The 14816-nt window shown below is 44.0% G+C and overlaps 1 protein-coding gene across 3 annotated transcripts in view; it reads left to right on the plus strand.

Moving 5' to 3' along the window:
- The window catches only part of LOC106565568 (sodium-coupled neutral amino acid transporter 3), a 61261-nt gene that overhangs the window by 15480 nt on the left and 30965 nt on the right, over positions 1 to 14816 (plus strand). For 2 of the 3 annotated variants that reach the window (XM_014132835.2, XM_014132836.2), the window contains exons 2-5: positions 8606 to 8866; positions 9610 to 9642; positions 9890 to 9974; positions 10129 to 10244. In XM_014132835.2, the coding sequence (XP_013988310.1) occupies positions 8676 to 8866; positions 9610 to 9642; positions 9890 to 9974; positions 10129 to 10244 (425 nt within the window). In that variant the 5' untranslated portion in view covers positions 8606 to 8675. The remainder of the gene's footprint in view (positions 1 to 8605; positions 8867 to 9609; positions 9643 to 9889; positions 9975 to 10128; positions 10245 to 14816) is intronic. The other variant, XM_014132837.2, reaches the window with a different exon arrangement.

The raw sequence follows: 14816 nt of genomic DNA on the forward strand, positions 1-14816 counted from the left end.
TTCAGGTGTGCACTGCATCCATCCATCCGTCCATCCGTCCATCCGTCCGTCCGTCCATCCACCCATCCATCTGTCCATCCATATTCACACGTGCTGGTGCCCAACACGCCTCTCTTTGTGACATGAGGCTATTTTTAGCAGCATAGTGAGTTTGTGTGTGTTTGTGTGTGTGTGTGACACACATGGGAGATTAAATCCTGATTTCCCACCTGAGTGAGAGTGGCTCTAGTATAATCCAGTCATCCTAGGGAAAGACAGAGACAGGCTGTCAGAAGCCCCCAGACTCTCTTCTCCACTGTTTGCTCTTAAACACAGGGAGACACACGTCTATTAGCAGCTCATCAGAGAAATGATGTGGAAAAGTGTAATCTCTTAATCTGTTGGAAATCTCTCCACACTGAACGTTTAGCCCGCTAGAGAGATGAGATGTTTTCTAGTCAGACACGTTGTCACTCAGAGCCCTGGGGATTTCAATTTGACAGCCAGCTAGACAGAAAAAACTAAATACCTCAGTGGCACATCAAGAGATTTTCCCATGGTAGCCGAATTGCGTTTCTATTTGACTGTAATGCTTAAACCCTCATCTTGCTGAGGTAAGGTCTACCACAGATAATTCCCCCAGTATCTATTCTAGTGGTTAATCAAAATAGAATACAGATTGTACTCTAATTGGTGGGTTGTAAGGAAAACATGTATATGGAATCAAACCTCTGTAGCCACAGGAGTTTGGGAAAGTCAAAGGACTTTGCTGATTGGATATGGAGCAGAGGTACTTTTTCCCTGCCTGAGGAGAGTAGCAAAACTGCAAAAAAGAATCCCTTATTGTTGAATGATAGTCCAAAGCCTCTTCAACAGATTAAGCTCAAATGAAATTACAGTGGACTAATGAAGCACAGGGCCTTGACAATGTTGGAGAAGAGGTGGGTAGTATAGCCTGATTATTCCTCGAGCAGACTACTCACACAGACACGCACACGCGCACACACACACACACACATACACACACCCACACGCGCGCACGCACACACACGCGCACACACACACCCGCACATGCACACTCGCACACACACGCGCGCACGCACACACACGCGCACACACACACCCGCACACGCACACACACACACACACACACACACACACACACACACACACACACACACACACACACACACACACACACACACACACACACACACACACACACACACATACACACATGGGCAATATAAGTAATCAGTGTTGGTAGATGTGGTGTGTGGGTCAGGGCCCTGCTTTGGAGTGGTTATGGGATCGCGGTAAACACTTCTCTTCTGGTCCTCATACATCTCCCTCCGGGATGACGTCTCTTAGCCATGTTGCCAACGTCAGAGTAGCCTAGCCCCAGCAGCACAGACGCTGGTCTGAGGATGAGAATTTGAGGAGGGTTTTTTGGGATCAGGGCTCTTCAAGGCCTGGATAAACAAGCAAGCCTCTGACAGATTAGACAGGGAAGGAGGACATTGATTTTCTCCCTCACGAAAGCGTAACAATGTGACATTTGCTCTTGCGTAATTATGCCCCTATTCCCATCCGTCCACCCCCACTCCCACCCTTACCGAACAAGCTCCTTTCCTCTGGGGACACGGCCTTCTGTCTACACAAAGCAGAGACCCAACAACAACACCCATGAAACCCTGCAAGAACAGAACACAACAGCGGTTTATAAAATCACTGCATCCACAACATCCACTGGCTTAGGGAGCAATATAGGGATCATTGCCAATAGTCATTCTGTGTCAGCCTTTCCATGTGTATCTTAATGCAGCATGCAGAGCAGTAGCAAATAAACCCCATCTATTAATAGTTGTTTATAAAGAGACCTTTAAAAATAATGTTGAATTTAATTAAACGCTCTCGATGTAATTACCCGACGCCACATGTGCACCTCCCTAGAGGTGGTGAGTAAGCCTGCATGACGTTCTCCCAACAAACTACTTCCTGTCAAACTGCTCACACACACACACACACACACACACACACACACACACACACACACACACACACACACACACACACACACACACACACACACACACACACACACACACACACACACACACACACTTTTAGAAGGCCAATCTGGGAAAGTGAGGTGTTTGAGATTTAAGTGATGATGGCTGGGCAGGCAGGCAGGCTTTGTTAATTGTGTATGAAGGTTATGTGACGATGGTGGCATCATGCCGTACAAATCGTTGGCGATTGGTGCCGTTTAAGATGAGGGAGGACCGTTTTTTGGTTTTATGAGCATGGTCTTATTTCTATTACAGCATATTAGATGACTGTCATTCATATTCCATTCACCCAGCTAAACAGCGTTAGGTTTAGGCTACTACATGATACTCTAATTTTCCCTATATCCATCATGAGGTTGCTACAACGTAGCCTACGAATGAAAGTTTACAACATAGGTCAAGATATTTTTGTTGACAGACAGTGGCACATTCAATACCGCCTTGCACACTCTTTCTTGCCTGCATCTAGCTGATCTAGGTTGTAATCATTAGTCCAACAGTTGCAAACGAGTGTTTCTGTTGTACAAATGCAGGTATGTTTATCTCCATTTCGTTCCGTTTGCTTCCGTTTAAGAACACTTTTTCAACAGAATCGGCAGAATCAAACGCAAACACAGAACTAGCAGCCACATACAAACAACATGATCACACTCTCTCCTCTCACATTTTCCCTTCGCTGTGGACTTCAGTGAACAATACAACAGCTGTCTGTGACCAGGTGAAAAAACCTTTCCAAACCAAACCTTCATACCATATTTTAATTTGTATTTATTTCACCTTTATTTAACCAGGTAGGCCAGTTGAGAACAAGTTCTCATTTACAACTGCGACCTGGCCAAGATAAAGCAAAGCAGTGCGACAAAAACAACAACACAGAGTGACACATAAACAAACGTACAGTGAATAACACAATACAAAAATCTATGTACAGTGTGTGCAAATGTAGAAGAGTAAGGAGGTAGGCAATAAATAAATAAAATAATTACAATTTAGCATTAATACTGGATTGATAGATGTGCAGATGATTATGTGCAAGTAGAGATATTGGGGTGGAAAAGAGCAAGATGGTAAGTAATAATATGGGGATGAGGTAGTCGGGTGTGCTATATACAGATGGGCTGTGTACAGGTACAGCGATTGGTAAGCTGCTCAGACAGCTGATGCTTAAAGTTAGAGAGGGAGATATAAGACTCCAGCTTCAGATATTTTTGCAGTTCATTCCAGTCATTGGCAGCAGAGAACTGGAAGGAAAGGCGGCCGAAGGAGGAATTGGCTTTGGGGGTGACCAGTGAAATATACCTGCTGGAGCGTGTGCTACGGGTCGGTGTTGATATGGTGACCAGTGAACTGAGATTAGGCGGGGCTTTACCTAGCAAAGACTTATAGATGACCTGGAGCCAGTGGGTTTGGCGCCGGATATGTAGTGAGGGCCAGCCAACAAGAGCATACAGGTCGCAGTGGTGGGTAGTATATGGAGCTTTGGTGATAAAACGGATGGCACTGTGATAGATTACATCCAATTTGCTGAGTAGAGTGTTGAGGGCTATTTTGTAAATGACATCGCCGAAATCAAGGATCAGTAGGATAGTCAGTTTTACGAAGGTAAGTTTGGCGGCATGAGTGAAGGAGGCTTTGTTACCATAACCACTAACCGCTACACACAGCCTACATCGTTGTCACCCTAATAGCTAACGTAATAGTCAACATAGCTACTAGAGCTAACACATTACTAAATCCACTACAATCATGCAGTACAGTGTACAGCAAGCTGTTTAGCAGTTACGCTGGCTGGCCCCGGTGGCAATACATGAATAAAACCAAAAGCTTACCATGACTTGGAAGAATTCCAGTGTTGAATAGCTATAGCCAGCTAGCTAACATAGGATCACTCTCTGTTTGAGCTGGGTGTTTGATTAGGCTAAACTAGATAGTTGCATTCGCTAGCTAAGTAAGTGAAAGTTTAAACAAATTCTACAAAATATAGCTATCTCTTTCTTGCATCTCCTTCATTTTTTAAGAAATTAATTTGTTCAAAACTGTTCAACTCTTCAACTTTCTCTGCCTTTCAGTCAACTACTCAACACATTTTATGCACTGCAGCACTAGCTAGCTGTAGCTTATGCTTTAAGTACTAGATTTATTCTCTGATCCTTTGATTGGGTGGGCAGCATGTCAGTTCATACCGCAAGAGCTCTGATAGGTTGGAGGACGTCCTCCGGAAGTTGTCATAATTACTGTGTAAGTCTATGGAAGGGGGTGAGAACCATGAGCATCCTAGGTTTTGTATTGAAGTCAATGTACCCAGAGGAGGACGGAAACTAGCTGTCCTCAGGCTACACCATGGTGCTACCCCAGTGAGTGCTGCTGAGGCTACTGTAGACCTTCATTGCAAAACAGTGTGTTTTAATCAATTATTTGGTGATGTGAATATATATAGTATAGTTTAATTTGAATTCTCTTTACAATTTTTCTTTCTATGAAATTCACTGAGGAGGATGGTCCTCCTCTTTTTCTTCTGAGGAGCCTCCGCTGGTACAAATGTGCTCTCTTAATTTAACCAGTTTCTCCTGCAGCAACAGAAAATGTGAATTATTATGTGCATTATAATGATCAATTTCTTTTTAGATAAATGAAGTCTGACATTTAAAACCAGAAATTACAAACTTTGTAAGCCTTTTTAAACCTTGAATTCACTACAATTTGCATTTCCTACTGCGCAGGAAAATTCTCTGTGACAACAGAGTGATCAAATTAAGATAGAACATCTGTATGTTATTCAGGATGTGATCTCATGGCTACTGTGATTTGACCTAGATAGACCTCTTCTCATCAACACACAACCTCCTTTTCTCTTATGTTTCATACTGTACTATACTGTATGTATACTGTAGGTGTAGTATTCCGGTTTTGTTCTATGTGTGATATCCTGGTGAGAACTCCAAGTCCTTAACATGGAGATCTGTGTGTCCTTGCTGCTTACATCGCATGGTGACTGTCCTACATTTGCCATTGTAAATGTTATCTTCTTCATCGCCACACATTCTCTTTCATCTTCAGTGACTCACTCTCTCAGGGGCTTAGTGGAACAATCAATTAAGTCTTCAAACATACAGTGAGGGAAAAAAGTATTTGATCCCCTGCTGATTTTGTACGTTTGCCCACTGACAAAGAAATGATCAGTCTATAATTTTAATGGTAGGTTTATTTGAACAGTGAGAGACAGAATAACAACAAAAAAATCCAGAAAAACGCATGTCAAAAATGTTATAAATTGATTTGCATTTTAATGAGGGAAATAAGTATTTGACCCCCTCTCAATCAGAAAGATTTCTGGCTCCCAGGTGTCTTTTATACAGGTAATGAGCTGAGATTAGGAGCACACTCTTAAAGGGAGTGCTCCTAATCTCAGCTTGTTACCCGTAAAAAAGACACCTGTCCACAGAAGCAATCAATCAATCAGATTCCAAACTCTCCACCATGGCCAAGACCAAAGAGCTCTCCAAGGATGTCAGGGACAAGACTGTAGACCTACACAAGGATGCAATGGGCTACAAGACCATCGCCAAGCAGCTTGGTGAGAAGGTGACAACAGTTGGTGTGATTATTCACAAATGGAAGAAACACAAAAGAACTGTCAATCTCCCTCGGCCTGGGGCTCCATGCAAGATCTCACCTCGTGGAGTTGCAATGATCATGAGAACGGTGAGGAATCAGCCCAGAACTACACAGCTGGGACCATAGTCACCAAGAAAACAATTGGTAACACACTACGCCGTGAAGGACTGAAATCCTGCAGCGCCTGCAAGGTCCCCCTGCTCAAGAAAGCACATATACATGCCCGTCTGAAGTTTGCCAATGAACATCTGAATGATTCAGAGGACAACTGGGTGAAAGTGTTGTGGTCAGATGAGACCAAAATGGAGCTCTTTGGCATCAACTCAACTCGCCGTGTTTGAAGGAGGGGGGAATGCTGCCTATGACCCCAAGAACACCATCCCCACCGTCAAACATGGAGGTGGAAACATATACTTTGGGGGTGTTTTTCTGCTAAGGGGACAGGACAACTTCACCGCATCAAAGGGACGATGGACGGGGCCATGTACCGTCAAATCTTGGGTGAGAACCTCCTTCCCTCAGCCAGGGCATTGAAAATGGGTCGTGGATGGGTATTCCAGCATGACAATGACCCAAAACACACGGCCAAGGCAACAAAGGAGTGGCTCAAGAAGTAGCACATTAAGGTTCTGGAGTGGCCTAGCCAGTCTCCAGACCTTAATCCCATAGAAAATCTGTGGAGGGAGCTGAAGGTTCGAGATGCCAAACGTCAGCCTCAAAACCTTAAGTACTTGGAGAAGATCTGCAAAGAGGAGTGGGACAAAATCCCTCCTGAGATGTATGCAAACCTGATGGCCAACTACAAGAAACGTCTGACCTCTGTGATTGCCAACAAGGGTTTTGCCACCAAGTACTAAGTCATATTTTGCAGAGGGGTCAAATACTTATTTCCCTCATTAAAATGCAAATCAATTTATAACATTTTTGACATGCGTTTTTCTGGATTTTGTTGTTGTTATTCTGTCTCTCACTGATCAAATAAATCTACCATTAAAATTATAGACTGATCCTTTCTTTGTCAGTGGGCAAACGCATAAAATCAGCAGGGGATCAAATACTTTTTTCCCTCACTGTACTGTATTCATACCGTATTCCCTGTGTCTGTGGCTAGAGATCTGCCAGGCATTCTGGCTGAATGAAAACACATTGGGTTTGTGTTTTCACACCCAGCTAGCTGAAGGAAGTCACATGTTGCTTTTGTTAATTTTTTCAATGGTTATTGAAGATGTGATTCTGCCCAATCAGCTTTGGCGTGGAGAAGCTCCACCCTGTGAGTTCACCCCAGAGAGCCCCCTGTGGTTCAGCCAGCCAATCACACATCCTTTCCACTTCAGATCCTCCTCTGAGCGTGCTGTCCAGCCTGTCTGTGATTCGTGAGCTGTTTGAGTGACAGAGAGGCTCCTCACTGGCGATGGGCTACCTAGTGTGTGTGGCACCGCCCACTGCCCTTCCCCTGCCACACATGTGCGTGAGCGCAGGACACCGGTAGCTGCGGAATTCAAGGTGGCGTCTTTTCATTTAGGGCACAATGAATTACCTTTTCAGCCCCTCGAGTGGCCTGGCAAGCTGCAGCCAAGGGGGCCCCGGCGGTATAATGATGCTTGGCACAATAGCATCACTGTTCTCCGGCCCGTTCCCAGGAAACCACACAACATGCGCCATTGTGTGCCGTGTTTTGCTGGCCGACCACGTTGCCCGGCTTTAGCCAGAGAGACAGAGGAGCCTGGCTGTGCAATAAGGCTCACATCACAACGTGGTTGGTGGAGGCCAGTAACACAGTGACACAGGCCATGAGGGGCTGCTGCTCGATGGAGACCCAGGGTTTATTCACCTCCCTCAGTCTTTGATGTGGTAAAATCATTTTACGAAAAGCTACAGTTAAAAGGCTGGCAGGGGAGGGGAGGTGGTGGTTGTAGGGGTGGTGGGAAGCAGGAACAGGGAGCTGCTGAGGGGACCAGGCCCAGTGAAGGGTGCTGGAGCACTGAGAGAGAGAGCGCTGCCGCTACGCTAAGCTCTTCCTAATTAAATACAAAAATGGCAAGCTAGAACAAAAAAAATTGGGAACAAAGACGCCCAGAACTGGTTCTAAGCTGGTCGTAGCTGGTTCTGCTGCCTTTCATCTCCTTCTTCTGTGGGTCCCGCAATGTGTGTGCCACCTTCTTTAACCCCCCTTCGCCCCCAACTCTCTAACCCCCCCTACTCCATCCGCACTTTATCCCTGTTTACGCTGCATAGCTAATGGAGAAATTAGTGGTGGTGGCTTTCAGCGACAGCCAGAGAGGGAACCGAGGTAGACAGGAACCAGGAGACGTATGTCATAGGAGTCTTTCAGAGTCCCGCACACCAGCAGCTCTGCTTAGACACCACTGCAGGGGACCTAGGACACAGGGGCCCCGAGTAGAGGGGCCCGAACCATCCCTCACAAAGCCTAGAGTGTCACAGCTAACTCCTCCGAGGAAAGAGAGAGGAAAATACCTGTCAGCTGACAACTCAATAATGCCAGAGATTCTCCCCGGAATCAAAGGTTGTTTATCAACTTAGCTTTCCGACTTCAGTGGTGGTGGCTGGTGTTTTTATCTTATGTGCGACAAACTGAAAATAGAAAGTGTTTGTGTTGTGTTGTCTGCTCCTCTAGCGTTCTTAGAAAGCACTTTATAACTCAGGCACGTTTAACAGGGGCCTACCAGGAAGACGCAGACAGACTCATTATAACTGCCAAGAGCAGGCCTCTTTCAACACGCCTCTTATAGCCGCCAGCAACTCATCTGTACTCAAGTTGTACAATTTGTATCCCAATTCTGGATCTAGATGGCTGTGTAAGATGTGTAAGATATGCGAGCTTATCTGCATTTAATGAACTGTCTGTAATATTCCAGTGATTGTGAACATAATTAAATCATCAGGTGTAGTCTAACTGCCGCTTGTCTATTATTTCCTAGACTCCTGAAGGAAAAGAGGAAAAGAAAAGAGGACATCAGACACAGCACACACACATCCATCAGCACAAAGATGAGTGACGATAAAGCAGCTGAAAGCGTAGAACCTGCTCCACCAGCAGCAGCACCAGCTTCAACACCAGCAGCAGCACCAGCACCAGCAGCACCAGCAGAGATGAACTCTATTCCCAATGGGAAAGGCCATGAGCCTGGGGAGGAAACCACAGCAGCAGCCAAAACACCACCAGGAGACACCACAGAGCAGTAAGTATACAATCAGGTACATGATAGCAGACTACAAACATACAAAAGTATACACAGGCTTTTCATTTGAAAACGTAGAGTATACACAGGTATCCCCAGGCTCATTCGCTACTGCATATAGTGTTCTACAGAGAGAGACTCGGCTGGTGGACAAGATTAGATACAAGATAGCAGACAAGGGGAACCTTTTCATCTAAAAAAGTATACCCTCTGGTATTTAGGCAACATATTACATTGGCTGAGTATTAAACTATTAGTGTTGAGTGTGATGTACTCCCTCACTGAGCCTTGTTTTGTCAGAGGGTTGAGGTGAGCTCTGCTACTAGCTGCCTTGTCCTGCGGGCAGGCTGCGCGCGTGACCTACTGTACTACCCTCTGAGAGTGTCACATGTCTCCCCTCACACACCCCACAACAACAACACTGATCTTTGTTAACTACTCTGGATATGTGTGTGGAAATGTGTGTCATGCGTACCTAGTACTACCTAGCATCAGAGACTGCATTCCTTTGCTCTACTAATCATGAGGTCACCTCCATCAGCATGCATCAGACCTGCCCCTCAGTCAGAGGAAATTACATGAACTGTTTAACATACAACGTACAGTGTCTTGAATGCATTAGTTTACACAGACTGTGTCACTGTCTCCATCATGGCTGCATTACTGAGGGTGTGTTTATGTTGTTTTTCCTCTTTGTGCTTTCATTGGATGATGGATCGTCTTTCTCTACGCTACTTTTTTAGGGAAATTGTTCCTAATAGTGTCCAAAATGTCAGGTATGTAACATTGACAAGGAAGGGATATGTTTCGGTGCACTGTTTGTCTCACCGCACTGTTTGTCTCACCTATGACAATCACGAGTTGTGATAAGGACAGAACAGTACCAACAAGCCCCAGCCTCCTATAGCAGTAGAATGTTATCCTATATGATTCCACAGTTCTATCAGAGAGTGTGTGCTTGAGTTGTGGTTGCATAATATTGTTGTTGTTTAATGTGCTTATGACTGTGCTTTATTCCCACAGAAGTGAGGATCCAGAGGCTAACCTTGCAGAGAGTCAGGAGTTCCTGTCTAGCATGGAGGACAAGAAGACCACAGGCTTCACGGACGTAAGCCAAACCAATAGGGCGCTATGGCCCCAGTGGATGTTTCAGATGAATATGTAACGCGTGTTCATTCTCTCCTTCTGTGAAGCAAGTTTGATTGTTTTAAGCATTGTGCTAACAAGCGTGTTCTCCTCTTTGTCTTTATCCATGGAATCAGTTTGAGGGGAAGACCTCTTTCGGAATGTCAGTATTCAACTTGGGCAACGCCATCATGGGAAGTGGAATTCTGGGATTGTCGTACGCCATGGCCAACACAGGGGTCGTCCTATTCCTGTGAGCCAACATGGATGGATGGATGGATGGATAAGCGGATGAATGAGTTTATGATTGTAATGAACATACAGTAGCTTACATACAGTTCTACAGAGATGTGGATTCAAGTCACGTGACTTAAGACTTGACTTGGCAAAAAGAAAAAACACTTGACCCGCTTTCGACTTGAGCATCTATGACTCTGGACTTAACTTGGACTTGAGCTGTAACACTCAAGAGACTCGAGAGACTTGGATTTTCCCCTCTCAAACGAGCAGCACCACCTTCCTCTCCTTTTAAATTCTGCATTACACCATGAGCATACATTCGTGGCAATTCTGTTGCTTAAAGTGGAGAGTCGCATTGAGTTATATGGTAAACAACTGTTAAATTCAATTCTGCCTAGCGCCTCCAGATGCGGAAAGGCATGGGGAAAAATAGAGTACTGTCCTATATTTTCCTCTCTTCTCGCTTGAAAATATGCGCTCTGAGCAAGAGTTTCCATAAATGTTTATTCTTAGCCAACCACAGACCTCTCAACGTGCATGTTGTGGGTGGGGTAAAAACAACACCACTTTATTCTAATTGGAGATTTCACAATGTCAGTCAAACTGTAGCTGTACTAGCAACACTGACTGTATATCATCATTTGGATGGCTTTTCTATTATTAATGATGATTCAAAAAACATTTATTTCATGATCTGTGAAGTTTATTATGTAGGCCTATATACTGTATTAGTAGGCCTAATGTAAGGAAAACTAAATTAAGGACTTGTGACTTGACCTGAGCTTTGGAACGTGGGACTTGACTTGAGAGTTGCCACTTATTACTTGGGAATTGACTCGAGACTCGAAGGTTAAGACTTGAGACTGGCTTAGGACTTGCTCGATTATGACCTGGTCCCATCTCTGCAGTTCTATATGGTGAATGCTAAGATCAATGAGTAGATGCATGTACACGGATGTAAACCCAGAGCATAACCCAGTCAGGCATGTTCACAGTAGCCGCAGATGTTCCTCTGATTCAATTGCGCTCCGTTCAGTCCCTCTAAACTGAGCTCTTCCCTGGACAGAAATAGCCCTGTAATTATTTAAAGGCAATTAACCAGGCGGTAGACTGTATGTAACAGGCCTAATTGAACAGTCACTAGATAAAGGCTAAAGAGTAAATACATCATTACTGTGTAATAGGTATCATAACTACAGCTGTGACATACTGGCAGGTGTGTAACACCTTGTGTTTCATGCGATACATGTGCATTGAGATGAATAGGGGCTTCAAGCCATGTGTGGACTAATGAAAGGTAATGTAATGGGGCCAGGGTGGAGCGCTTTCATTACTTTGCCAATAGCAGTGTTGTGCTGCTGTGTTAAACCGATGCAATTATAATGATGGATGCTGGAAATAACCTCAATGTGCTTGCATCTGCGTGTCCAATCTTTTGCTGTGATTGAATACGTGAATACTGAATATACATGAGTGCATTCTCAGGAGTCTGCCATGCCAGCTAGGAAGAATAATCTGGGCAGTGGTGGCGTCAGGATGAGTCACAGAGGGTTTAGCTTCATAGGTGTCAGATTGGTCATGTAGGGGTTATGTAATGTGTTTGTGGGTTTAGCACCGAACCTGGCCCATTATATTCTGTGATGATTATGAGTGTTGCTGCGTGTCTTTGCGTGACCCTACTGTCCAGCTCAGGTTTCCAGTTGATAATCTCACCCATAAATCAATGACATATACCATAACATCCACACTCCCTTGTCTTCCTCTAGTTACCATCAAACCTCCTCACCCCAGTAGCTAGAGTACAAGGTGGCAGCAGCCATGGGATCTAGGTTGTTAAGTCTTGTTCCACGAAAATATGTATGTGCTGTAAACTCTCATAATGCTGCTTTTATTAGAAAACTCTCCTAGCCCGAGGGATTTGTTTACCAAGCGACCTTGGATAGGATTACGATACAATAGCTCTCTACCTAGAGGTAAAGCGATGTTTGGGATGTGTGTAGTAATGCCAAATCTATTGACTGTTTACTAGCAGGGTCTAAATCCAGTGGAATTGTAGGCAGGGTGACTAACAAAATCTTCCAAACTAGAAGTATACATGCTACCTCTAGTTAGGAAAGAGAAGATGTTTTTAGTCTTACTGGCAGCATAACCGCATTTCTCACCAAATGTGACTAAATAAGCGTTGATACTATTGTAGACAACCATCACAGACACAAATATTATTCATAGACTGTATCCAAGCTTTATGCCTTGAGTCATGTCTAGAGGATTTTTTTACACAGTGAAAAAAAAACGATTTATTTTGAGCTAGGTGGTTTGTCTGGTCTGGACCAGCTGAGCTCTGGGTTACTAAACTACACTGTCTGTCTGTCTGTCTGTCTGTCTGTCTGTCTGTCTGTCTGTCTGTCTGTCTGTCTGTCTGTCTGTCTGTCTGTCTGTCTGTCTGTCTGTCTGTCTGTCTGTCTGTCTGTCTGTCTGTCTGTCTGTCTGTCTGTCTGTCTGTCTGTCTGTCTGTCTGTCTGTCTGTCTGTCTGTCTGTCTGTCTGTCTGTCTGTCTGTCTGTCTGTCTGTCTGTCTGTCTGTCTGTCTGTCTGTCTTGGCCACTTGGCTTGCTGTATACAGCTCATCTGCTCCTGTGCAACATAAAACTAAACATGTCTCACACACTGTTCATGTGGAATGTAATAGAGCCATGTGTGAAACACAGTACAGTACATTTATTTAAGGTATGTATTTATGTATCTACTATAAATCACATAAATCCACATGCCTCAAATAATTATGCTCTCCAGTAGCCATGTTGAGTTGACTAGTATCCCAGATAGAGAAAGAGGGAAAGAAACATGTAGGTGGAGGGGGCCAGCTAGTCAGGCAGCTTTTCAGTTGACCACTATGTGCTGTGCTCAAGCCTCCAGAGTACCCTCTCCTCTCCCCTCTCCTCTCCTTTCTATTTTTTCTGCCAGAGTACCGTTTCAGTCTGAATCTTAGCTGCTCGTTCCCAAAGGGGTACCGCAGACCTACATAGCAGCACACGCTTCTCTGAACACAGAAAAACAATGGGAAAACTCAACCACACACCCAACTAACATCACAACATTACAGTGGCATCTCAACCCTCCAGTGTATTCTGCTACCCTTTCCTTTGACCTCACCTAACACCTACTCTGTACATTGGAGCCATAGAGCACTGACAAGCATTCTAGTCATCCACTATTGGTATGGCTTGCAGTCTGCTCTAAGGCATGGTGCATCAGACCACACATCTGACACCATTCATGCCTGTGTATGAGTGTAGGTCCTGGTGGGCCCTGGGACCTGTAGCCTATAGCCTCCAACGGGACCAGTGACTGACTGGTAGGATTGCTGTAAGGAGATTACCCAGCTAGCACATTTGGTTCCTTGGAAGTTGTTGGAACATGTGTTTTTGGTTTCACATTGGTTGTGGGAACAAAGCCATACGTTTCCTGACTGGTAATACTGAACATTTTTTAAACATTCTGAGAACAGAAGTGAACATTTTGCCTATTCTGGGAACATTTATGTTTAGGTTGCAGTGAGGTTCTGAGAATGTTTTACTCTGGTTCCTTAAAGTTTTGCTGGGAGGTTATATTAACGCTCTGAGAATGGAAATGATAAGTTATTTAAAAGGTTTTTGAATAACGTCCTTAAAACTTTCTCTGAATGTTTCAATAAGACTTTCAATGGGGATCCTAATAAATACCAAATAACACTGCTAGCTTATTTTGGGTTAACTTTTTGTATTACTCCAAGCACAAACAGGACACATGGACAATCATTTCCTTGGGCATTAATCATGGAAAAACACGTTTATTTTTTATTGTGACACAGCATCAGTGATATTCAAACCTATAATGTTCTGTTCTTTATCCATGGAATTAGTCCACTGCGCTACCAGGATGGAGCTAGCATGCAATGTTTTTTTACTCCTACAAAGCTGTTCATTTTAGTCTATTCAAACAGACCCGATTTCAAAGGAAACAAGCACTTATTAAGATCAGGTGTGGCCAATTAGTGGGCGTGGCCAACACACCTGAACACACTTAGAGAGAGTTTGGTTGATGCTGAGAACGGAATGTGTATGTTTTTAAATAACATTCTTAGATTGTTCACTGAACATTGCTAAAGGTTTCTTGTGGTTTTTATGGAACGTTTTCTTAATGATCTCGAAACAATTTGAAAACAGGACATTAAATTGAACCATGAGGAAACTTGTAGGAAACATTATGCTGAAGTACTGAAATTCCCACAGAGAATGTTGTTTCTTAATGTTCTCTGAACTATTTGATCAAATTCCTAATGTCAAACTAGTTGGAGAACACTCGCAGAACATTAACAAAATTGATATTAAATGTAACCATGTTTGAACTTTTAGGAAATGTCCTGTTAAAGCAATGAAATACCAAGAACAAGTTGTGGGAAGGTTGTATGCAAAATAACCATAAGACAACCACGCTCTCACCAAGCTCTAAGAAACATATGGTTCTCAGAACGTTATGTGCTAGCTGGGTAGTGTGTTTCCTCAAAGGAAAGGGTCTGGAGCAGAGGCAGGCAGAGGGCTACTGAC

Source organism: Salmo salar, chromosome ssa12 (assembly GCF_905237065.1).
Source record: "Salmo salar chromosome ssa12, Ssal_v3.1, whole genome shotgun sequence".
Classification (NCBI taxonomy): domain Eukaryota; kingdom Metazoa; phylum Chordata; class Actinopteri; order Salmoniformes; family Salmonidae; genus Salmo; species Salmo salar.